Source organism: Peromyscus eremicus, chromosome 20, assembly GCF_949786415.1.
Source record: "Peromyscus eremicus chromosome 20, PerEre_H2_v1, whole genome shotgun sequence".
Lineage (NCBI taxonomy): Eukaryota > Metazoa > Chordata > Mammalia > Rodentia > Cricetidae > Peromyscus > Peromyscus eremicus.
In genome coordinates, this window is record NC_081436.1 from 37,365,617 (window position 1) to 37,392,550 (window position 26,934).

The following is a 26,934-nucleotide window of genomic DNA, read 5'->3' on the forward strand; positions in this document are numbered from 1 at the left end:
CTTGGATGTCTTTTATTTTTTCCTTCAGATTTAGCATTCTACACAATACTGAATTTTTAAAAAAATATTTGGAAAGAACGGTTCATCCTTGATGCCTCTAACTAGGCTATTTTTAGTCATGATTTTTCAGTCTTTCTTTTTTCTAGTTTTAAACAATAGTCTTTACCTTCTTACTTTATGATGATTAAAATATTGTTTTATGGTTTTACAGCCTTTCATCAGTTTTTTGAATAACGTAATACAACTGTGTGGAACTGTTTGTTATTTTTCCAAACCACTTTTGTGTTATCAGCTCTCTGGAGATTGCCTACATTTTGGCTAATAACCATCAGTGCTCTAATCCACTTCTGAGTCATTAGCCCCTTTTCCAACTGAGCAATTTCCTTGGGATGCATTCCCAGAAGGAAGATGCTAAGATGGAAATAATGGAGTGCCAACTTTGTGGTGCTATGTGATGCTGCCCATTGCTTTGTCAATGTTGTGTGGCATGGCTATCCACGAAGAACCATCGTTGTAGAATGGGTTACTCTGTTAGCTGCTTTGGCCATTTAACAGACTCCATGTGATGTATTACCAAGGAGAAAAAATGTCAATCATGGCTGATTGTCCCATGAAGGAAGGAGGAAGTGCCCCTCAGACTCACTGCTTTATAAGAATGAGATCAAGGAAGCTCTTCAGTGTTATGTTCTCCTGATGGTTCAGACCCTGACTCCGGAGTTGGATGGCCTGGGTTTGATACCTAACTCACTGTTTACCTACTATGTGAGTTGGGCAAGATGCTTAGCATTCTTCTTCAGAAAAAATTGTCATCGTATTCTAATCATCCCCTAGCGTCTCCTAGTCTTGATGGCTTATTTGAGCATTCATGTTTGTGGACATCCCTGTTATTCTGCCTCTGCTGGGTGCCCTGAGGAACCACTCAGGAAACAAGAATTGACCCTATCTGATGGGGGAATGTCTTTCTGTATGCTGTGAAAGTATGTTGCTCTGATTGGTTGATACATAAATCCGTTTGGCCTATGGCAAGGCAACTTAGAGGCAGGCAGAAAGTCCAAACAGAGAGAGGGAAGAGAAAGACAGCAGAGGAGACGCTGTCACCCACCATCATGAGAAGCAAGATGTAAAGTACTTATAAGCCACAAGCCACTTGGCAAAGTATAGATTTATAGAAATGGGTTAATTTAAGATATAAGAACTAGATAGCAAGAAGCTTGCCGTGGCCATAGTTTAAAAATAATATTAGCCTGTGTGTGTTCATTTGGGTCTGCGTGGCTGCCAGACCGGCGGGTGAGAGAGATTTGTTCCTGACTGCGGGCCAGGCGGGACACAGGAAACTTCTGACTACACCTCTCCTAGTTTCACCAAAAACTGCCCAAGGCTTCTGCTGCCTTTTAAGTAAGGGGCTGGATGCTCCAGCCACATCCTCATATTCTTTGGAAGATCTCCTTGCTCCTTCCTTAGGCTTAAACTACTAGTGCCTCCGGATATGCTCACCTTAGAGTTCTTCCTTCCTGCCCTGCCCTTCGTTCTCTGAAGCCAGGTGAGACACCCCTCCTCTCAGTCACTTTCTCCCTGCTCCTTCCAGGCAGGACTTCTAGAGCCTCTGTGCAGTGTGTGCGTTGTTAGTGTTTTGCTGTCTTCCTGGCATAAATGTACACTAGCACTGCAGGGAAGCATTTACTTTCCATCTTGTGTTCATGTTCAAGGGAAGAGTAATAAACATGTTACTGAACAGGAGTCATCAATACTTAAATCCCTGACATGAAGTGAGACTAAAGTATGGTATCATGAATCTCTTGAGTAACTATGTAGGAGTACAATTTTTTGGGTGTGTGTGTGTGTGTGTGTGTGTGTGTGTGTGTGTGTGTGTGTGTTCTTTTTGTTTTTGTTTTTTTGTTTTTGAGACAAGCGTTTCTCTGTGTAGCTTTGGCTGTACTGGAACTTGCTTTGTAGACCAAGCTGGCCTCTAACTCAAAGATCTGCCTGCTGCTGCTTCCCAAGTACTGGGATTAAGGCATGTACCACCTCTGCCTGGCTTGAGTACAATTATTCTTTAAAAGTGGTTTGTACGATGGTTATGCAAACTAAAGCAGATTGGCATGGTTCGAGGTCAGCTTTTTAGAGAAGGTGACAGGAGCCATACTGTCTCTCAGGTGCCTGGTTACACCATTAGCATTTGTACACCAGGAGTCAAGGCTGAACCAGTGACCATCTGAACTGAGTTCTGGAGACCACAGGATCCTGCAAAAATCCTAGTGAGAACTTGTACTAGGTGAACTTCAAAAAGAGATGAAGGAGCATGCATACTTTTATTCCCTCAACCCCTTCTCACTGGATGATGTTCCTGCCTGCTACCGTTCCCAATTTGAGTCTGTCCTTATTCTTTAAGCCCACCTCTAATGTTTTCAAGTTCCCTCTGTGGAGATGACAGGCAGTTCTTAGATACTTTCTTCGCTGACCTTCATACCATGATGCCCCCATCTTGTTTAGGAATTCTCTCCCTTTTCCAGTTGTGTGTTTTCCCCTCGTCTGTTCTCCCAGGGTGTCTCATAATTGCCAACATCTTCAACACAAGGCAATAGAGCCAGAAGAGCTTGCGCAGCCCCGCCGTTTGTTAAGAGACAAGCGCCTTAACACCCCTGAACCTCAGATTCCTCGTTTCTGAAATAATTAAGAATGCCTACCTCATTAGAGAGTGTTTCCTTGTGCCAGGCTCATAGGAAGCACTCAATATCAGTAGTTGTTATAGTGAACTTCAAATAGCTTACTGAAGAAGGTCAGCTGAGCTTTGGAGCAGGACTTGCCGAGCTCTGTGGCCTTATCTTGCTTTTTAATAGGTCCTTGCCCTGCAGAGGTCAGTGTGCCTTATTTTATAGGGTTGTCGTAAGATGTGCAGAAAAAATAGTTGTTAAGAAAAATAACCAAGGCCATTTCACTTAGGCCTCCTGAGCAAGCAGAGGCTTAGATCAGCTCTCTCAGGAGGCCTGTTGGCTTTCATGCCTCCTGACCCCTCCCTGAGGTCACTTTCTTGTATCCATTTCTTCTTTTCTTTTGTCTGACATGGACTTGTATTTGTTTCATTTATCTTTTCTTTGTTGCTGGCTCATACTCGTGTTTCTTCCTCAAGATATGTACGTGACCAGTTGTGGCTTCTTCTGCATCACTTTCCCACCCCCTTTTTCCTAGCTCCTGCGAGAGTGAGCTCTGATGGGCCAGCTCCTCCTCCTTTTTCTGAAGCAGATAGGTATCTGTAGATTGCCTGTAGGTAGCCTGTCCTCCCTAGTGCTTTAGCAGGACAATCAGAGGAAAAGTGTAGCCCCTGGCTACCCCTAATCTGATCTGTAGCTTGGGACACACTGTAATCAGGCACAAACACAAGTAAATGGGAGCTCTTCCTATTAATGTATGCATCATTGGGGATAGAAATCTTGTCTTTTGGTTCCATGTTACACAAAAGCAAAAATATTCACAAGGCAAGTAGTCAAGGGAAACTTGGTTGAGGTGCTGTTTATTCCCTCTTGATGCAAAGCAGATCTTTGGAATGTAGAAAACTCTGGTACAGTGAGTCAAGACTTCCACTGGTTTGCATTTTTCATTAGTGTGTCATTTAAGGAAATCCTGTGGCCGGGGTCATAGAACAAGCCTGTGTTTATTCTTCTGTTAAAGTAAAAAATTCAAAGCACTTAGTGATGTATCTGAAGATAAACTCCTGTTTGGGGGCCTGTTTGCCTAAAGTTTGGAAGGCGGGTGCTTTTCAGTGCCACCTACTATAAATATTTTCAAAACTTTGTGATGGCTTTTATTCCAACATGGATCACAGAAAGAAGGAGGTTCTTAAGTTTAAATATCACAAATGTTTGAATAACTGGGAATTCCAAATTCACAGTCAATGGCTTTCTTATTTAATAAAGGATTAATTTTTATCCTAAGTGTTTTATTGAAAAGGACAATGCAGAAGCTTTGTTTAACCTATCTAATACCCCACATGTATTATTTTTATTTAGCAGCACTAGAAATGGAGTATAAAATAAGTTTTTTCTTTACATGCTCAATATTAAAAGGAACATTATCATAGTTTATAGTGTTTTTAACAGTTACTTCTCTTTGAATTTTTGAAGTAGGAAGAAAGTTCATCCGTCTTTTCCTTTCCTGGCTGCTGACCATAATCGCTTTGTTCCTTCTACAAGCGTTGGTTCTGTAAACACAGTACTGAGGATGGTGGTGGTTACTAAAGGGTAGAGGTCAAGCATCAGCAATTACAGAACTAAGAAAGCACAGTTAAGATGGAAAGGGAGATCCTTCTAGGTCCCTCCTCAGGTGACTTGGCCCCCTTCCAAAACACATTTGGTTGGTTGGTTTGAAGACAGGAACTCACAGTTAGCCAGTCTGGCCTCAAACTCACTGTCCTCTTGCCTCAGTTTGTTTAAGAGGTGGGATTGCATGTGTCATCACTACATAGATTTCCCTAGGGTACTTCCACCACAGCCGGAAGGGTTCCCAGACTCCAGTTTAACTACACCAGCATGTGTATTGGCTCTCCCCACCCACTGTCTCTTCCCAGCCACTCTCACTGTTAGAGATCCCCTAGGCTCTCCAAGCCTCCCACCATCCCTAGTTGTATCCTCTTAGAGGCCTAAATGACCCACATTTGCTGAACACATGGGGTTATCTCAGGATCTGCTCTCCCATTGCCTGAGCAGCTGAGGAGCCAAATGCCATCCTGGGCCCGTGGAGCCAGAGTTACGGTTACATCCTCCTCATAGAGGGAAACACCCACCAGTAAGAGGCAGCCCTGGGTTCAGTCCTTAGACTAGACGGTTCAAACTCTGGCCTTGGGCAAATCGTTTATGTTCTCAGGGTTTCAGTGTTTGCTTTTGTTTTAAATAAAATATGACAATTAGTCTATATCACCCATGTGTAAGGTTATCCTAGCTCTACAGTGCAGTAAAATGAGGTTAACCTTGGGCCACTGGAAACTGGATTTTTTTCCATTTCAGCTAAATCCTGGTTAGCATAGAGGATAGTTGAGCCTTATTGGGTGGGTGTAGAGGACCTGTTGGCCAAAGCTCGTGGTCTAGTAGCCCCACAGTCCGAGTGGCTCAGTGAGGTAGAGGTAGCATAGAACACACAGCTGCTGAAAGTCTCTCTGTGTGCCCTTGTTGTCCCCTGTCTTACTCAGGTCGGGTAGTTCACCACTGCACCCTGATCTACTTTCCTTCCTCTTGCTGTGATAAAACATGACTTCCATTTTCAGGCGATAGTCCGTCATTGAGGGAAGTCGGGGCAATAAGTCCTGGAGGAATGCCATTTGCAGGGTCTTGCATAGCTCATTGTCTTATACTGCCTGGGACCACCTGCCCAGGAATGGTGGGCTGGGCCCCCAATTAAGAGTCAAGACTGTCCCCAGAGACATGCCTACTGGTCAGCCTGATCTAGACAGTTCCTTATCTGAAGCCTTCCTTTCAAATGAGTCTAGGCTGTCCCAGGTTGACAGGAAAAGCTAACTAGCACACACCCCCTACACTAGAGGACCATGTGAGGTCATAGAAATACAGGAAACAGTGGAAGTACCTGCTGAAGTGAGGGAAAGAGAGGCTTGCTTATCTCTCCCCTAACTGGAAACTCTGTAAATGAACAGTGTTTGTTTTTTTTTTTCTTACTCCCCCCCCCCCTTTTCATGTATGAGTGTTAGTCTATGTACCATATGAGTGTAGTACCTAAGAAGGCCAGAAGACAATGTCAGATCTCCCGGGGCTGGAGTAGCAACTGGTTGTGAGCTTCAGTGTGGGTTCTGGGATTCCAACCCAGGTTCTCTGGAAGAACAGCCAGTGCTTATAACTTCTGAGACGTCTCACCATCCCCCTTTCCTTACCTTTTTTTTTTGGGGGGGGGGACTATATACATATACATCCATACATATACATACATACATTCATGTATGTATATATACAATATATGTATATACAATCTTTTATCAATTATCTCCCTGTTTTTTTCTTTCTTCCTTTCTTCTTTCTTTCTTTCTTTCTTTCTTTCTTTCTTTCTTTCTTTCTTTCTTTCTTTCTTTCTTCCTTTCTTTCGTTTCTCTGTGTAAGTTTTGGTGCGTGTCCTGGATCTTGCTCTATAGACCAGGCTGGCCTTGAACTCCAAGAGATCCGCCTGGCTCTGCCTCCCAAGTACTGGATTAAAGGCGTGTGCCACCACCACCTGGCTGTTTTTAAGAGAGAAGAGTCGGTTGTAAGGTGTTTATAAAAATAATCCTTAGGGTAGCTGATGAATAAACATAATTAATTTGAAAGCCTTAATACATCTTTATCCTCTGAAGAACTTTCCAAAAACATAGAAAGTGTGGAATTCTTGCCTTATAAAAGCGAGACATTGGACTAGGACCTAATCCAACATTCTATAATTTCTTCCTCAGTTGAAGACATATAAATGCAAGTAATCTTCCCTTCTGTCCATTATATGAGGAATTCTAAAATGCATGCAAGTCACATGAGGCTGTGTTGCACAGTAATTAGTGAGCAAGCCTGACAAGGTAATGAGAATTGATTAGGGTGTATATTACAGAACATCATTTCTGATTTATGTTGATTTTGCATGAAATTTTAGTGTAATCTTAACTGCCCATGAAGAGCAGTTGTTTGGACAGAGCTCTACTTCTGTTTTGCCTGACTGCCCTTGCTATAAAAAGTCAGTAGTGATGAGGAGGCCCTCCATCCAAGGCAGGATCCCTGTCCTTTCCCAGACAAGAATTGGCAAAGGTTTAAAATGAGTTTTAAGCATCTGATTATCCACTTCGAGATTTTCTTCCCAGAGTAGAACTGGGGAAAGGGAGGGGAACAGGTTTTAAAGGGAATCAAAAATAATAAATTGTTTGAAGCTTGTAGGGAGCAAGTAAAGGCTATGGGGAGAATCCCAATGAGATCTCTGATATTAAGCAATCCCAAGGCATGGAGGAAAACTCCAGCTCATTTTAGAGTAAGTGAGTCACCAGTTTATTATCCTGAGTTACACAGATCAGTTCAAGTCATGGGTTTTGTGAACGACACCCTAGGGAGATTTTTCTTTCTTCGGAATTTCCTTTTTTATTATCCATCCTCACATTGAGTCGGGGAGTGGGGGAGATGGAGAAGGAAAGGCATGGGTGTCCTTCTAGAATTTTATTTTGGGAGTTGGTGAGGCAGATAGGAAAAAGGCCTCCTTGGCAGTTACCCCAAAGTTGAGATTGGGAGGAAGTAGAGTGAAAAATACCAGAATTGAGACAGGCATTTCTCGATATCTGAGAGGAGGCAAGTCACTGTTACAGTTGCACATAAATCTGTAAGAAGAACCAGAAGCTGTTGCACTCAGACTAGAAAAGAACTGTGAGAAAGACAGTCATGTATGAAGGGACAGTCTAAGAACTAACAGGTATGGTTTATTGATCACCTACTATATACACCTTCACACTGCTAAATAGTGAGAGCGAGATCCTGAGTCCCACCAGGCGTGGAGGTATACACCTGTAATCTGAACACTTGGGAGGTGGAGGCAAGAGGAAGGGTCTGGAGCTGAAGACCATTCTCAGCTGCACAAGAAGCTGCTTGAGCTACATGAGTCCCTCAACTCAAAGGCAGAAAAAAAAAAAAGATCTTGAATCCCAAGGGATTAGAACACATGCCCGGTACTCACAGAGGCCTAACCTAGTCCATGCTGTCTGACCCCACAGTACTAAGAAGAAACAGTTGTTTGGTATTATTGAGGCAAGGTCTCATTTTGTCACTAGGATGACAGGCCTGTGCTCTGTTCACATAACTGTTTTCCTAACATTTACACTGTTGGGGGGTATTACAGGTCATCTAGAGATGATTTAAAATACCTAAGAGGATGTGCATAGGCTATATGCAAATAATATACCATTTTTTCAGAAGGGGCTTGACTATCATTAGGGGTTCTGAAACCAGGCCCCCTTAGGAACAAAGAGGTCATTGTAGATTTCAAAATTAAGAGTACTCTAAAAGCCCTTTAACCTCATGCCTTACCACAACTATCAGGCAAAAAGTATGGAAAGAATCCGTCATCAACAAGTACCAGTCCTCAGGCAGAGCTTTGTGAACCTTGGCCAAAGTCTGTATAATGGGGCTGGACTGTAAACCTTCTCCATCGTGTCTGTCCACACCTCATCTATTGGATGATGAGGAGACTCCTGGCTCACTTTTGAGATGTGGAATAACTTAGAGAATCACTGTGCTATGTCACTTGACATGGTCCTAAGTGGTACCAAAGTAGGTAGATAACATTGAGAAGTGCCTAGACCACTTAAGCTCTTGAGTGTGTCCTCCAAACATGCTCCTTCACTGTGTCCCGAGCTTGGGCATTTGTAAAGTGACTGGCCTGCTCTTTATGAAGTTAAACTTTGGCAGAAAAAACACTCCCTTAGCACCCTTTAACCAGAGGGGCCCCTTTTTCCAGTATTAGCATTGATAATAATAGAAGCCACTTTTAAACTGTTGATAGCCTTTTAATTTCACTCCCAGCATCAGAGAAACAAAAAAAAAAAAAGGGAAGTGTGTCCCTCTCTTTACAATATAACTAGTCTACAAAGAGTAACATGATGAAACCTTTCTGTTCTAAGAAAACAATTTCCTTCATCCTTCCTGTTTTAAAATTATATTTTTTTTCTTAAATACTTTCTAAAATTGACTGTACTTTTCTGAGTGATTACATTTTTCTTTGGATCCTCATATGTCACACCATAAAAGAACATTCAAGTTTTCAAACACTTTATGTCTAAGAGACCTAATTATAAATGGGATTAAGGTGACCTATAGTAACCCTTGAGGTCAGGGTTCTCCCCTCTACTCCTAGCTCTGGGATATTGTGCCCACCCCACCCCCCCAGGTATTTGTCAAGTGAATTAATTGACAGAGTGGGGATGGAAGCTTTTGTGTGAAGTGCTGTATGGATTCACACAGATTTCTAGTCAATTGATAATCTACAGTCTGCACACATATAACAGGACCTAAGAATGATTGCCCATTATAAAAGGACTCTTTCCATAAAACATAAAACCTGACATCTAAAAAGGACTCATTCCATAAAATGCAAAACCTGACATGTAGTGGGAATGTCTCTGAAGTGCCAGTGTGCATCTTGAGGAATAGGGTTTGATTTATGGAGAACTTCACTTCTGCCAACAGGAAGATTTACCTTCGTGGAAATAACACCCAGTCGTGAATGGTGTTCAGGGCTTCTGAGCAAAGACTAAAGCCTTCATCTCCATTTTCCTTGAGTAGTTCTCCAGGTCCCCTGGGTCTATGAGTAGCTTCCTTCTGCTGAGGCCTTCTGTCTGAGCTGGCCATCCTCAGGGGACATTATCTAAAAGGGGGCATGCTAAGGACCAGCTGCTGTGTGCTGGGCAGCATGCAGGCATTTCACATTAGCCTTTGAACCCTTTTAAGAAACCTGTGCTTTTGAGTTAACCAGTGTCCTAAATTGCATTGAAATGTAATTTGCAAGAGGATTAACTAGATCTTTGTGACATTTATTTAAGACTTCTTGTCCATATTATGACTTAGGGATATCATGAATTACTAAGACATTAAAAATACCATTGGTGCCCACCAATACTCCATAGTCACGTTTAAAACACAAGTGCATGACTTGAGAGTGTTTTCATTAGAAGCAACTTTTTGTTTAATCTTCATGCTGAAAATTAGACTTTAAAAATTAAAATCTTTAGTTACAAACGTGGGAAATTACACTGGCTTTCCACAGGAGTGTGCAGGGCTCAGAAGACTTACCAGAGTGATGAAAAGCCGTCCACACTTGCTCAGTGGGTAACACCCAGCAGAAAAACAGTGATTTACAGCCTATTAATAACTGAAAAAAGCTGAGTGTAGGCTACATGTAAGACACTGGTTACTTAAATAGAGATTGTGTATATGTACCAAGATAAGAGGTTAGTACAAGGGAAGATAGTGTGTTAGAGCTGTGGGGGCTGAGGCTAAAGTTTAATCGGAACTTTTGTTTTTGAGCTAACAAATGACTTGGGAGGTTGGGAGCTTGCCGCCAAGCCTGAGGACTTGGGTTCAATCCCCAGGACACTCATGGTGGAGAGAGAAACCTGGCTCTCTCTGACCTCCACATATGTGACACAGTACAACCAGAGAGAATGAATTTGTTTTGTTTTTCACAACAGGGTTTCTCTGTGTAGTTTTGGTGCCTGTCCTGAATCTCGCTCTGTAGAGCAGGCTAGCCTCAAACTCACAGAGATCCACCTGGCTCTGCCTCCCGAGTGCTGGGATTAAAGGCGTGCGTGAATATTTTTAAAAGAACTTTATTTTTAATTTGCTATGTTCTGTTTAAGAAACAAATATGTCTGTTTTTCTTTTACTAATCCAACAGGTATGTAAGTGCTTTGCAATGGGAAATGGGAGAAATACTGGGTTTCTTTGGTGTGGGGTGCTGCGTGCGAGTCCACACCAGGTCCGCAAGCATGCCAGGCATGCTCTCTGCTTTTGAACGGCTCATCCGAAACCCCCAAATAATTGTTTCTTTGCTTTAGCAGCATGATATTCTTAAGATTATGGGATACCTATGAACAGTTAATTTTTAAAATCAATTTTGGTTTAGGGGATAAGTAACACGACATTTGTTACCTGCTTGGAATGAGAAAAGCCAAATTCATCTTCCTAGGCTGTGATTTCCTCAGAATGGAAAGATGGTAGTATTTTAGCAAGTTGGGGAAACCAACAATACTAAAAGTAACAAGAAAATGCAAAGGACCTTTTATTTTTTAAGTAATAGTAACACCTTTTGATGTTACCTGGTATTCTGAGTTTAAAATTATTAGACTGGTTGCCAGTGCTTAAAGGCCCACTAATGCCTTAGCAGTGCCTTTTACCACCGCCCACGCAAGGGCTCAGAACTGAACTTAAGACCTTGCGTGTGTAGACAAGCGCTCGACCCCTGAGCTGCCTTCCCAGCCCAGTAATGCCTTTGAAATTTTGGACAGAGGTGTCTTCTTTGTACAGATGCAGTATCCATCCAGCAGGCAGTCCTGGGCTTGCTTCTTACCAGCCCTTACTCTTCCTGTCCCACCGTGTTGTGATCATGAGTATTCAGAAAATACTTATTTGATAGTGGTCTTCGCATGTTTGTGTGTGTCCTCTCCAGACCTATCTTGTGCAGGATTCCAGTCTTCACGTATGCACGTACACGTAAGTGTATTCTCTGTGTGGCACTGTGTAACGTAAAGATTACAAGCTGAAGTCGTCGCCATCTTTCTTCTCACCCTGTAGTGGACTATTGTACATGCTCGAGGGAGATCAGCAGTCTCCAGGAAGAGTGAGTCTGAATGGAGGGGTTTGTAAATGGTCGCTGAAAGGGAAAGTGTCTGCCCAGGATCCCAAGACCAAGAGCATGGCACAAAGAAGAGGGACAGAGGACAGGGAATAAGGGACAAAGACAGGAGATAGAGGAAGAAGGAGAAGGGGACAAGGGAGAGGGGTGAGGGGTATTTGTCCCAAGGTGGAGGACAAAGGACTGCCTCTGGATAGAGAGGAGACAGGCATGGCACATAGGCAGGTAGCAGTTTATAAAGGTAGAAGGAAAAACTCTGTGTTAAGATGAGGTGTTTAATTGTAATTGGACATGTTAATGAGGCAAGCCAAAGGGGGCTTCTGATTGCTAGGCTTTGGTACTTTGCTAGCTGGACCTTGGTGACTAGCTTTAGGGTGTAATCTAACAGTTTTTAGCAAGGCAGAAGGAAAGGGAGAGAAGAACAAGGCCTGCCAGAGCTATGCTCGTCACACTTAGCTGGCAGAGTCCCTTCAGTAGCTCTACCATCTACGTAAAAAATGTTCTTGCTAACTATTCACCCCTCGGGAAGCTTGGAGAAAATAAAGTAAAATGCCTTCACCATCAAATTCTAGCTAATATTTGTTGAGAATTTGCTCTGTTGCAAGTACCATTAAAAGTACTTTATTTACTTGGATTTTTTTTTCATTTAATCTACTCAAGATTGCCTACTATATAAATACTAAATGTTTTGCAGATGAGGAAACTGAGGCACAGCTGGCTTACCTAGCTAGGCCCAGTCAGGTAGGTTAGTAAGTAGTGTAGTTAGAATTTGACCTCAGGCAGTCTTGCTCCAGATACCAGTCACTAAACCACTGTTGTTAAAGCCTGGCATCTGCCCAGTACTTACTCTCCATCTTGACTAAGGCTCAATGAATGTGAGCCATTAGAGCATGTCTTCAAAGCACTGGGTCAAGACCCAAACGGTGTACTTATTGGAACACTGTGGGATCCCAGAAATTGGAGGAGCTAAAAGGGCAAACAGCTGAATAGTGCACTGTCTGATCTCTAGCATAAACTCTTGTCCTCTTGAGGCAGCTCCTAACACATACAAATTGGGGGACTTAGTCCTGGTCGAGGTTTTACTTTCTTCGGGAGCTCTCGCTGTCTTATAGCATGGAAATGGTGTTTTCATGACTTTTTTTTTTCCCTTTAAATACCTTGCTGTACCTATAATTATTATTTTCCCGAGAATGGAACAGAAATTGCTTCTAGATGAAAGAGCCATGGTACTACTCGTGGGTGGGTGTGCTACTCCAAACTTTGCAGCTACAACAGAAATTAGAGGTTCACAAGGTAATTGCTGTGATTACAGTTTTCTTCTCGGCCCCAGACAGGAGCTCTTGAAACACAATATTCTACTAATTTTTTAAATGTACAATTTGCAAGGCTACAGGAAATTACCATGAGTATGTGCTATTTCTCCCCTGTTTTCTATGGAAGTTAAACATGTCATTGGGTCTTTTGAGATTCTGAGGGCAAAGTAGGCATAGCATGAATTAGAAGATATTGTTTAAAAAGGCTTAACGTTTTTAAGTAATCAACCTTATGGTAGTGTGTACAAGACTTATTTTAAAAAGAAAAATTTCTAATCCAACATAGTGACAGCCATGAAGAGTTTCTCCTTCTGTGTTCTAGATTTTTAAAGCCAGAGAGTGACAGGATCCGATTTACATTTTAGGAACAGTGTACCTTGCTGTAAAGGGGATGGGAGGAATATGGGAACTATCAGGAGGCTATTAAAGGTCTTGGCTGGAGAGTGGGAAAAACAATAAGGCAAGAGCGGGAAGAATGGACTTAAGTGATCTCAATAGGAGATTCTCCTGGCAGCATTTTCTGTCCTGTTTGTTACAGAGAGCTCAAGAAGAGGGAATTTGAGTGGCTTCCAGCTGAGCACCTTGACCTCTCAGCCCTCCTTCTACCTCCTAAGTTCTGGGAGTACAGGCGTGTACCACCGCCCCGCCTCCTTGATGCTTAACCACAAACCTGTCTCTTAGAATGTTGGCACACACTTACTTCCTGCCTCACCACATCTTGATGGAGAAGAGTCTTGTGTTTACCAGGCACCCACACTTGTGATGTAGGCCCGACATCTGGGGGAGCAGATCTTCCCAAGTGGAGGATCCCAGCTGCAGGTGTCCTCCACTGCCCTTACGTTCCTCTGTGCAGGCTAACCTTGAGTGACCTGTCTGTGGGTCACAGCTAGATGGGAAATCTTTTATAAGTGATCTCTGACTTTGCTGATTCCAAGGATAAATGCACCAATTCTTTTCATTTTTTTTCCTGTCATTCAGTGATGTCTTTCAGCAAGTCCCCCGTTTTTGTTTTTGTTTTTTTTTTTTAAGCACTAGGTGCTTTTCAGCAGCCCATGCATCTCAGATGCTATCGGTTTTTATTAGTAAACCTATTTTCTGTGAGTAAGTGCTCAGTACACCAGACAGCATCGGTGTTAGTGAATGTGGTGGCCGGTGTCAAAGATGGGATTCCCAAAGAAGTCTTAGACCTGAAGTCCAGAGTCAAGCCCCACTGTAGTTTTGACCAACACCCATAAGCCAGGCAGAATATTTAGCAATGAATTACGTAGTGCCATGTTTCATAGGCAGCTCCAGTCTGATCCATTCAGCTAATGTAACGCCAGTGAGCACCAGTCGACTCCTCCCCACATAGCTGTGGTTCTCACCCTTTGCTGCCCCAGTGAGCTGCTCGGGACTCTCAAAGAAAACACCAGTCTCGGTCTCTCAGGCTTCCTCGTACAGCTCCCTAGAAGGGAAAGAAGGTCTTCTGGAGCTGCCTGGCTGCTGTCCTGATGACTGAACCCTTCTTGTTTCCCCTCTCCCGTTTCTTAAGATACAGAATGGTGGTCTCATTGTGACATTTTTATACACGGATGTAATGTGCTTTCATCATACTCACCACTCCATTACCCTCTCCTGTCCCCCCCTCCTCTCCGACCTCCCACGAGTCGCCTTCTTCTTGATTGACTTCTCTGCAGGTCAAAAGGGTCACAGGCAGTGTAATCGCTGTGCATGGGCTCCAGCCTCAAAAAGACCTGGCTTAGAATCCTGCCTTTGTCTTTAACAAGCTGCGTGATCTACTGTCATCTGAGCCTCGGTGTTCTTATCGTCTGTAAAGCAGGGGTGGTGTAAACCCCCTTGTACATTACTGTGAATGTTGAGTAAGGTAATACATATAATACATACTGGCATTTTTATGATCAGTCTGGAGAGATGTCCTAGTTAGGGTTTCTATTGCTGTGAGGAAACACCATAGCAAAAAAGCAAGTTGGAGAGAAAAGGGTTTATTTGGCTTACACTTCTAAACCATAGTCCATCACTGAAGGAAGTCAGGACAGGAACTTACACAGGGCAGATCTGGAGGCAGGAGTTGATGCAGAGGCCATGGAGGGGTGATGCTTACTAACTTGCTTCCCATGGCTTGCTCAGTCTGCTTTCTTATAGAACCCTGGACCCTCCAGCCTCCCCCATTAATCACTAATTAAGAAAATGTCTTACATCCAGATCTTTTTTTTTAAAGAAAATTTTTTTATTCATTTTACATACCAACCAAAGATCCTTCTCTCATCCTTCATCCCACTCCCCCACAGCCTCCCCACCACCACCACCACCATCCCCTTCTCCAGGTAAGGCCTCCCATGTGGAGTCAGTAAAGCCTGGTACACTCAGTTGAGGCAGGTCCAAGCTCCTCTCCCTGTGTCAAGGCTGAGTAAGGTGTCCCACCATAGGTAATGGACCCTAAAAAGCCGGCTCATGCACCAGAGATAGATCCTGATCCCACTGCCGGGGCCCCTCAAACAGACCAAGCTACACAACTGTCTCCCATATGTAGAGGGCCTAATCTGGTCCCATGCAGGCTCCACAGCTGTCGGTCTAAAGTTTGTGAATTCCTACAAGCTTGGGTCAGTTGTCTCTGTAGATTTCCCCATCATGATCTACACACACACACACACACACACACACACACACACACACACACACACACACACACACCGCTCATATAATCCCTCTTCCCTCTCTTCAACTGGACTCCCAGAGCTCGGCCTGGTGCTTGGCTATGGATCTCTGCATCTGCTTCCGTTAGTTACTGGATGAAGGCTCTATGATGACAGTTAGGGTGTTCACCAATCTGATTACTGGGGTAGGCCAGTTCAGGCATCCTCTCCACTATTGCTAAGCTGGGGTCATCCTTGTGGATTCCTGGGAATTTCCCTAGCATCAGGTTTCTCCCTTACCCCATAAGGTCTCCCTCTATGAAGATATCTCTTTCATTGCTCTCCCCCAGCTCAACCATCCCATTCCCTCATGTTCTCATCCCTCATCCCCTCCCCTCTATTGCCCCCACCTTCGCCCCCAGTTTACTTAGGAAATCTCATCTATTTCCCCTTCCCAGGGAGATCCATGTGTCCCTCTTAGGATGGTCTATGTTACCCAGCTTCTCTGGAGCTGTGGGTTGTAGTCTGGTTATCCTTTGTTACAGCTGGATCTTATGGAGGAGTTTTCTCAATTGAGGTTCCCTCCTTTCAGATAACTCTAGCTTGTGTCAAGTTAACATAAAACTAGCCAACACAGAAGGCAAATTGGACTAAGATAAGAATTTGAGGCCCTTGTGGAGGGGAAAAGCAGCCCTCACCTGGTATATGAAGACAGCATCAACAGCATTTACTATGTGGGGATTTAAGCTGACTATAGCCACCAAGCCAATAAAGTGGTAGCCAGACCGGATATGCCCAGGTCTCAGTGGCCTCATTTCCTTCCTGCATTCACAGCCACAGGTGGCACATTTCTTTCCACAGTAGTACTCAGCTCCATAGCTAAGCTCTGTTGATTTAAAGACTGGCCCATAAAGTGGTGGGTAGGTGATTGCTAGAACATTGATGGCCCTCAACTGTGACACCTCTGCTAAAGAGGTGCTAGGTGGCATGTCCCACACGTTCAGAAAGGGAGCTTCACTAAGAGTTCCAATCTCAGCCTTTCCCTGTAAGGTAGGATTAGATTCTTGGCTGACCGTGCTGACAAGATTAACCTCAAGGGCTTTGAAGGGGATCCATTCTACTTTCTCTCTTCAAGTTGGTGGATTCGACAGTCTGTATACAGAAGGCAGAGTGGTTTGTTGAAAAGAGCATTAGATAGGACAACTGGCCCAGGCTGACCCCTGCTGCTCCCACTGTTCTTGCCGCCAATGAACGAAGTTCCCATCTGTAGAAGTGGAGGACCAGAAGGGAGGGAGGCAGGCTCATCACTCAGTGCAGTTTCCATTGGTCTGTGCCATGCAGGACTTGTGGAAGCCTTGCTTTGCAACCTCAGTAGTTGAAGGTACTATGTCTGGTCAAGTTCCTTGGCCTTCACCAAGGAAAGGGAAATCATCTCATTATTGATCTAGCACAAAAGTGACTGACTTTTGAAAGGCAAAATGAGGCTTGGGGCTGTTGTGGCCATAACAAGCCCTTGGAAAACGGTTCTATATATGTATATTACCCAGCCCCTAGCATTTTGCTTTATCTATCTTAGTTAAGAAGGTATTCTTACAGGTAGTTGGAATAAAAACTAGGATTCTAAATCAGCACCTGGGAGAGAAACATCAACGTCATGGGGTGCCAGTTAGGCTCTATGGATCTGTAGTTTCAGATGCTTTCAATGCAGAAGCACACTGTGGTATCTGCTGAATATCTGGTCTCACTCAGGGTTGGTCAGTGTTGTCCTTCCCTTAAGAGTATACGCCTTGTAGGGTAAGTGATGCCTACACAGGAAGATAGACTTCAGTTACTGTTCTGTGGCGTGCCTTGCTTTGGCATAGAAGGTTGTCGTTAGCTTAGTGGTTATTTGCTGGCATGGAATAGTTGTTTGGAATTGTTCACAATTTGTCACTGAAAATGATTTGTTGAAACTTTGCCACAGTTTTGAACTGTGAAGTAACTTGTCAGGTTGGGGCCCAGAACTTAGCAGTGTACCACCTGCAAGTCTATCCATGGGTTACAATTCCACCCACTCTGAGCAACCATTGCTGTAGGCACAACAGAGGACATTAAATATGTAGAGAACTTGAATCTTCAAAATTCTTTTAATAGTCTCCAACAGTGAGATAAACAGCTTAAAGCCTTTATTTGTGTATGATGCATCAACTTTCCATTTTGGGGGTGCATTATGCAAATCAACCTTTATTTTAGGTTGATAATTTCCCCTTTTGTAGCAGCCTCATTCGACTCCTAGTAATCTTGAAACTAACAAAGATAACATCTTCGCTTCTTCTCGCAGCAGCTGCTCTTGGCATGCCTCTCCTGCCTCTGGGCTGCCGCTTCCTGACTGAACCTTCCCTACCTGCCCGTATCCTGCTGGCACACAGCTGAGTCACAGCCCCCAGGCTTCACCTCCTCAACCAACACAGTAGGGACTGGGCGGAGCTCCTGTGTCTGCCTTGTCTTACCTTTCGAGCCTGCTTCTGTATCTCCCTTCCTGCTTAGTTCAGGAAGAGAGAAGGGTAGTTGTCCATGACCGTGATGGAAGAGTTAAAGGTGAAGGAAATGTGGAGGAATGCCTAGCACACAGCGGACACTGGAGTGTTGGTTTCCTACTTCTCTTTCTCACTCTCCCCTTCTTCTGTATCCAGGAACCCCTAGAACTGAATTTGCTATTCCAAAACTGTGTTATACATAAACTGACGACATCTTACTCACTTTAGGGGTCTGTGTCCTAACCCATAACCTATACTTAGTAATATATATCAGTTGAATGAATTCATAAAAATGAATTCTAACTGCTGGAAATGTTAAGTGTTTTCAGACTTGTTGAGTTTTAATTTAATTTATGGCTACTGCATTTATTCTCTCAGGGGAAGGGACAGATCTATCTCTGGCATGATTTATGTGCCCTCATGGTCATCTTGAATTCTTCTCAAGATGTCTACTCTTCTCCAAGAGTAGGTATCTTAGTTGACAAAAAGCCGTGACCAAAAGCAAATTGGGGAGGAAAAGGTTTGTTTGGCCCATTTCGCCATCACAATCTATCATCAAAGGAAATGAGGGTAGGAGTTGGAGGTAAGAACTGAAGCAGAAGCTGTGGAGGAGTGCTGCTTAGTGCCTTCCCCTCCTGGCTTGCACTCCTGCTCTTGCCCTTTGCTATGGTAAGCTTCAGATGCAACTGAGGAAATGTAGGCAGATATCCTGTCACAGTCTTATGCAATTGCACAGTCCACACTGTGCACAGTTTTTCTCTTAGCCCTCATCTGACTTTACATATGACATTTCACAGGCAGGCAGTGCAGTTGTTTGGCAATTGAGGGAAATGGAACTTTTTAGCACATCTAGAGGTGTAATTTCTGGAGGAGGCCCTGTTTGACTGAAAGACAACATCCTCTAGCTCTCTACAGTATGGGACTCATAAAGGTACATTTTACTAGGCTGCTTCTTGCCATTGGCCAAATACAAAAGTTTTTTTTGTTTGTCTTTTAAAAGCATCATTCAGATTTAGCTGTGGGTATACCTGACAGATGAAATGCTCTTAAGAACCTTTAAAAGTACATGAACTTTGTGCTCGGTGGATGAGTTTTGTGTTTGTGGATGAGCTGGGAAAGCATCTAACATGAATTTTGAGACATTGCCTTCCTCCTTCAGTGCACCCCCCACAAGAAACTACATAGTGTCTCATACAGTGTTTTGAAATCTTCCGTGTACTTTGTTCATTGGCGCTATTAACTCCTAATATACACGAGCATTACAGTCCATGAACTAATTCTGAGTAGACCCCTATAGCTGAACTTTCGAGTGAACTGAGACCAGATCTTATCTCTCTTTTTGAAATTATGGCAAGATACAGGGGAACACAGGCATGCTTCCACAGCAGATAGGGAGCATGCTTGAAAACGCACAGGCTATTTCTCCTCTTGGTGTGGGACATTAGACAGATCTTTCTCTCACACCCAGGGCTTTTCTTCTTGGTGGGGAAAAAGTCAGTAATATGTCTATAAAGTGAGTGATGATAATTGTTTCTGTCATTCACACAGTTCCGCAGAGGGCATACTCCTGTCCAGTCTTCAGTGACTTGGGATTTGCAGTCTCTCCTTTTCTTCGTACAAGCAGTGTGTTATTGGTTACTCTTCTCCTGGCTGGGACAAACTATTTAACAAAAGCATCTGAAGGAAGGGGACTGGTTGAGTTTGGCTTGCAGCATTTGAGGGACTGGAGTCCCTGGTGGTAGCAGAACAGCCCGCAGCTGCCTACGGTGCTCCTGCTTGCTTCTGCTTTCTAACCAGCATGACCCGAGTTCATGGGGTGGTGCTGCCCGCTTTCAGTGTGGGCCTTCTCTTGTTTCAACCTCCCTAAGAACACCCTCACAGGCGTGCCCAGAGTTGGTCTCTTAGGTGATTCTAAGTCCCATCCTGTTGATGCTCAACATCTTAAATGGCTTGCTCAGCTTTCTCTCTTGGAAATGGCAAGGTGTCCCCTACCCTCTGTGATGACATGCAGTTTTTCATTCCGGCTTGATACAGATTAGAATGCAGAGCTGGACAGGGTTAGAGGTCAGACTTCATTCAGATTCCAGCTGTGTCACCCGAGACAGGTTGGACTTTCGAAATTTCAGTTTTCTCTTCTGTAAAATATACATAATAGTACTTAAGTCACAAGTTATTCTGAGAATCAAGTGGGCCCATCCATGTGAACTTCTCAACGTGTTTTCTGCTGTATACAGCATTTATTAAGTATGGGTTACTTTTGTTCTGTTTTCAAGGTTATATATGTTAGACCTTTACAATACTTCAGATTTTTACCTCTACCCTGAAACCATGAGGTAAACCCTGCCCTAACCTCTGGGGGGCAGTGCAAGTGCCATGTGACATGGCTATGATGCTGAGCAGATGAGCATTTGCCAGTCGGGTACTTTGGGGTTTTCAGCCTATCGTCTGTTAGTGGCAAGAGATCCTGGCTTTCGGTTTATTGTAGCTCTTTACAGTGCAGTTGCTTCAGTTCAGAAAAAGATTTGAGTACATATAAAGAAGGATGTTAAACACAGAGTTGAAAGAGTGGATACTGTAGCCACAGGCACCTGGGGTTCCAGAATGTGGTCTTCCCTGAAAACATTTCTAACTTTGTACTCCACGGGCTGTTTTCCTTCAAATCTTGCTCTCACTAGTGGAATGTTGCTGTGGCACAATTGTAGAGCATCCATGATGGGCACAGTGGGAGTAATGGTCGATGTGCATGCAGAAAACCCTGGTCCTTCTTCCAGGCCGCTGATAGAAAAACCACACGTGTGGGATTCCGTTTACATTACATTAGTGTGAAATATGACTTGAGCACTCTTGGGTTCTGTGACCTGAGACAATTATACACACAAAATAAATTATTTAAAATGTAATGTTTAAAAACAAAACTGTTCTAGAAAAAAGTACCCAAGGTGCTATCAGGCTGACCTTAGTGGAAAGGGACTGGCTATTATGACCTTGTTTCCCAAGCCCAGAAGTCCCAGGAAGGACCTGCTAGGTCGGCATGGGTAAGGTGCCTGCTCACTTGTCTAGCCATAACTGTCTAGAGAAAAGAAGCTGAAGAAAAATGACAGTTGAACCACTGAACTACATGGACTAAAAGCGTCAGCCAGGGGCTGGGTGTGGTGGTGCATACCTGTCATTTCAGCACTTGGGAAGCTGGGGCAGGGGGTTTGAGTTTAATCATCAGTATCATGTTTGCTTTTTTAATAGACAGGGTTTTTTTTAAATGAAAGAAGTTGTGAACTTTAAAAGCACAATGAAGAGATCATCCCTACTTATAAAACTTCACTAATTTTTTTTTCCCTAGGAGAATTTATAACAGATGTTAAGATAGGTTTCATTCCTAGGGTATTTGTGTCATTGTGCGTTAAGCGTGCTTTTCTCCCTCAACAGGCTACAAAGTTGTGAAAGGAGGATGTGGTCCTTAAGATCCCTGCATTTTCTTTGCATGGTTACTGACAGGCTACCAGATTATCCATTTCATACACACACACACTGGGCCTTATGTAGTGACCCTACAGAGAATCCATGCATGCAAAGACAGGCACAACTGGGTTCTTGTAAGTGTGCTTCTGCTTTGGTGCTCAGCAGAAGAAAGGAAGTTGTGAGTGAATTTTTTTTTAATATACCAAAAATTTCCAACACCCTTTCCCTCTCTCTTTTAGGCTCTAGACCAAGATAGAACAGCCCTACAGAAAGTGAAGAAATCTGTCAAAGCAATATATAATTCTGGTCAAGGTAAGTACTTACCAAATCAGATCCCCATGACTCATAAATAATGTTCAGAGTGGTCTCTGTCACATGGAGGATAGTCACAAAAGACCTGAACAGATGAAAAGGGTAAGTAGGTCAAAGAATTGAACTTTTCTCCTTTTTTCCCTTCTGTCTCTACTCTCAGCCCAAACCTGCCATTGTTTCCATAGTTGAAGTCGATGTTATGATCCTTTTGAGAATCCAGCACAGTGGTAGCTGATGGTTGTCACAGATGACAGGAGATACTTACAGTCTCTTGGTGTGGTTGGTCAGCCTGTGATCCGGTGTAGTCTCTTCTTGAGTGTGCCTGTCCACGGTGAACACCAGTACTGACCATGGATCCTGCAGGAGAGTTAGGGAGGGGAAATGTTAAGTTCATACCTTCACAGGTTGCCCACAGGTTCTTTTATCCAATGATGACAGAGAACTTAGGTAACTAAATGTTTCAGCATTTGGTCCAGTGACTTTTTCCAACTCTGTGACCACAGCATTTTGTCCTTGAATAAGAACAATCCAAATTAATTAAAATAATGGGCACCCACAAGAAGTGATAGTCTCTGATTCACCTTGATACCATTTTGGCAGCCTCAACTCCCTTGTAAGGAGGTCACTTCTCTAAGATATCAGTTGTGTATGACCTCACAGAGAACCTGGGAGGGGAAGATGGCTGACTGTGAGGGAAAGAGTACATGCTTTGAGGCTGGACAGTGGACAACTACCCTGAACTGCATACTCAGCTTTCTCCGAGCTTTGTTTGTCTCATCTGTAAATGCGGTGGTGGTATTAAAGAGCTGTTGAGGGACTTAGTGTGCCTGATCTGTGTATTACATCGTGGGAGTTCGTGCAGTGTTCTTGGTAATTTGATGATTATACAATTATAGAGCTGAAAAGAGTGTGAACGAGGCAAAACATGACCCCCTCACTGACTGCCTCACCCACCATCAGAGCTCAGAATTACTAGTCTGAGGGGAAACTGGAGGGTCTTGTTCTTCTGAAGCCTCCTCCCCACACCTCAGAACATTATATAATATTCATTGTCATCATGTGTCATACCACTACCTAGTTTCTCTATAGTCAAGAAAATGCTGAGATATTTACTTAGCAGATAAATAATGGCTGTTTTACAAGTCAGCGTTGTTGTTTTTTTTAAGCAACAAAACTGATAGATTGAATGGACATATATTTAAATTAAAGGGGATTTGTAAGAGTGGCTTACAGTTTGTGGTCTGGCTAGTTCAACAATGGCTATCTCTTGGTGGAAAGGACAAGAATCCCATAGTTGCTCAGTCCATGAAGCTGGATATCTCTGCTGGTCTTCAGCCCACATTGGAGTACAGAAGAAGTAGATTCTAACACCAGTGAAGGAATACCTCAGTCCATGAAGCTGGATATCTCAGCTGGTCTTCAGCCCACATTGTAGCACAGAAGAAGTAGGTTCTAACACCAGTGAAGGAATACCTCAGCAACAGGGCAGATGAACTTGCCAGCGCAACCAAAGGCAGGCAGCCAAAAGCAAAGCTTCCGTGTTCTTTTATATGGACTGCCAGCAGCAGGTGTGGTTCTTCTCAACTCACATGATCTGATCAAGAAAATCCTTACGGGTGTGCCCAGCTGCCTGGGTTTCAGTTGATTCCCGATGTGACAGCCAAGATCAGCCATCACAGTTGTCTCAGTCTGGAATGACTATATGTTGTTTTAAGTTTTCACCTAAATGAGAAACCTAATTTATAGCTTCCATTTTGACTTCATTCGGATAAACTCCTGACGTAGGGTGGACAGTTTGTAGATAGTAGCCCTCTGAGAAAGAAAGCAGAGAAATCAACTGGAGAAACCACAGGAGTGCTTTCCAGGGGCTGATTTTGTTTTTGTTTTTCCCTTGAATGGTGGTTATATGGTTAAGCTTACTCTAATAATTTCTCAAGTGCTACCGTAGCTTTCATGCTGTGAGGTAACAATAAATTACACTTAAGGTGTATATATATATTAGGAGATGCTCAGGAGCCTTTATTGGGATTTGGAAAAGCATCAAGTGAACGAGATTCATAAATGAAGAATAGCCTGTATATAAGTACAGCACTATACACTGTTTGCAAAGAGAAGAAAGGTAGTGTAGCTTTGCCACATTTGTGAAGTTCAAGTACATTGTTTGACTCCACTGCGTCTTAAATTTCCTCATTATAAAATACAAAGATAGTATTTGATATATAGGGTATCAGATGGACAAAATGAGATAACCATCACACTGCCTGTCACATAGTAGATACTTAACAAATTGTAGGTGGGAACATGGCAATTAAAGTGATACAGCATGAGTGGAACAGCTTGGGGGTGGGGGAAAGGCAGTTGTCAAGTCTTACCAGTATGGCTCCATGCTGAGGCACTGCCCTGGAACCAGGAGGAACTGCCACACCTACCTTACCGGGACTCTGAGTCTCTTCTCTCTTCCTGGGGGAAAAAAAAAAACAGCACATGTCCCGCAGCAGCTCACACAAGCTATTTTGTGTAGGTGATGTGCTTCATTGTTTTTTAACTGGTTTCCTTGATCACAGCGGCCTTAGAATGACAGGGGAAGAAATGGTTCCTTTGAGGTTGTAAAGGGGAGCAGTGAAGGGGTGGCACACAGTTGAGTGCCTTTCCTCCAGATTGTATTCCCCGTGTGGATGGGCCACAGCCGATGAAGGTTTGGACCCCATGATGGGTAGGAGCGGTGTGGCCTGCTTTTTCCCTAATACTACCCACTAGAGCAGCATCTTCACGTGTGGTGTCTAAATTCATTGACATCAAATGAGATATTGAAACTTTTGTTCCTCAGACTCAGTGGCCACACATGTCCAAGAGATAACGCATTGGGCAGTGTGGACCTAGACCGTCTCCCTGAGCACAGAAAGTCCTCTCGGACTTTGCTCCTGCAGGAGTGTGTGTGTATGGTCACTATGGTACCTGCTGAGCAGCACCCTCACTTTAGTCCCGTAAGACTGACCCTGGATGTTCATTAGAGTCACCTGAAGACCTAGCAGACACAAATGGGGCTGATGTCTTGTACACACATCCTCAGGCTGTTCTAGAGCAAGAGTAGGTACTGGGATTTGTTTACAAAGAAACATATTTGCTATGTGTATCTGACTTGCAGCTAAACCTGGTAACTGACTGCCCTATGAACTCCTTACAGGGGTCATTGTTGTCCCTCATCAGGACATCTTTCTTCTTTGTATTGTGTCCCATTTGTTGGCGTGATTATCAGCTCAGCAGGTATTAATTGAATACCCATCATATGCTACTGTTCAGAGTGTTAAATATGCAGGACAAGTCAGAGAGATTCTGTCCTTGTTAATTTTGTGGTCCATTGGCAGTTTGCATCCATCTGCAAAGGAATTTTAATAAGGAACCAGGAAGTGCTGTAAAAGGAAACCTTACAGGACTCGGAAAGAGATTCAGGGGATCTGGTGTAGTGTGACAGGGTGTGCCTCTGTCAGGGAATGCCTGTCAGAGAACCTGGTGTCCATTAGGCATTGATGCTGTGCTCTAGACTAAGCCAAGCAAGCCTATGAGGTAAGTGCTATCATGCTCATGTCTCAGATGATTTAGCTGGAGCTTAGAGAGCCAGACACCTTACCCAGGACTAACTAGGAATAGGTTGAGAGCCTAGCAGCCCCAGCTTTGCTCATTATACATGCTCTTTTCATCACCTTTTACCTGCTGTGTGACAAGGCTTAGGGAGTGTATAATAAATTGCTTGTTGTATGTTGGCCGGATGGGTTCCTCATTGGAAACCTGCCTGAAAGTAGCTGTGTAAGTCCTCGCTTATGGTGACTAGTAGTGAGTGAATCACTCAAATGTAAACTGTGGGCAGCGTGACCTGTGGGTTGACTTTGTGGTTCTGTGATGGGGATCACACAGAAATTGTACTTGTGGTTGGAAGTGTAGAGATAAACTCAGATTGCTTGGGGCTCCTCACAGGCTGCCGGGACCCAGTGGTGTTTTTGTAGTCATAAGCCAAGATAGCACAGTGGGTTTTTTGTCAGACTACATGGGCAGCGTAGTGACATTTAATCCTTTAGAGGTGACATTTAATCTTTTAGAAATATAGTAAAAATGAGGGAAATAGTAGTAGTATGTATCTTTACATGATAGTAAAGAAGTCCAATCCAGACTGTCCCTATCCAAGCACTTTTGGCCTCATCCTGAAAAGCCGCAAGAGGCTGAAACTTGGTGTCTCTTTCACAGTGTATTTTCATGATTTGTTTGTTTGTTTGTTTTTCACAGTGATTAAGTGACAGAAATCTCACGTGATGATACTTAAAGATTTAAGAAGCATTTTTTATTTCTGGTTAGAGATTACCAACACTCGACTTCCCAAAATGATTTGAAAAGTAGTCAACAATTATGAAGGGCTGTGCTTATAAAATGTATTATTTTTTACATATAAGCTTCTGTCAATATTGATTACTGAACAGTGTCAGAATAATTAAAATTATTTTTTTGGAAATTATCTCCATGGAAGTCCTTTACTTTGACTTGCCTTGGGAACTTCTCTCTCTTATCCCTGATATATATGAGAACACTTAAAAACATGCAAAAAATTCAAGCCTTTTGAATGTCTTAGACCAGGAGAAAGCTATCCAAGTCACTCTGTTTTCCTGTGTTGCTTAGTTTAAAGCCTTAGTTTATTTATCTATGAGACATATTGTCATTTAGTCCTGTCAGTTCCTGTCTGTCTCTCCCCTTTATTTTTGGTAATTTGGTTAAAATAACTGGCAGTTTCCTAAGCACTGAAAAGGGTTTGAAGTATGTTACAACTCTTTGGCTTTTTTTTTTTTTTTCTTTACGAGGATAGAGCATAATTCCCCCTTCTTGAGGATGACCCAGACTGAGAAACTCCCTTCTTATGAATGAAGTAGCACCCTGTGATTTCAAGGCTAGTTCCCCTGAGTGCTAGTTTTCACCTGCCCTGTTCTGATTGCTTGATTTGGAGGAGAAGCCACCCACTCAACTAACCCCATGGAGAGAGACCCCCACGTCCGAAGCCTAAACTGACTGCCATGGAGGCAAGCCACCTGCAAGCCGCTCTGTTTGCCCTCCCACCCTGGCTGGCCAACTCCAGTCTTTGTAAACAACCACAAGCCCTTCAGTAGAGGAGAAACAGGCTTAGCGTTGGTAGCCTTGCTGCCCATGTGGTTATGCACATGCGTGTATGCTATATGTCAGGTACGGCTCTTCAGAAAAGACAGCTTAATGATGCATGCTGTGTTTTTATAAAGTGCAACAACCAATCAGTGGGTAGACTGGATGGATTTATTGTTCTTCCATCTGCATTGGGGACAGTAATCAGTTTTTAGCAGGCTT

The 26,934-nt window shown here is 43.4% G+C and overlaps 1 protein-coding gene across 5 annotated transcripts in view; it reads left to right on the forward strand.

Moving 5' to 3' along the window:
* Asap1 (ArfGAP with SH3 domain, ankyrin repeat and PH domain 1) overlaps positions 1-26,934 on the forward strand; it is a 279,840-nt gene that overhangs the window by 124,921 nt on the left and 127,985 nt on the right. For all 5 annotated transcript variants that reach the window (XM_059247916.1, XM_059247917.1, XM_059247920.1 and 2 more), the window contains exon 3: positions 21,504-21,576. In XM_059247916.1, coding sequence (XP_059103899.1) covers positions 21,504-21,576 — 73 coding nt within the window. The remainder of the gene's footprint in view (positions 1-21,503; positions 21,577-26,934) is intronic.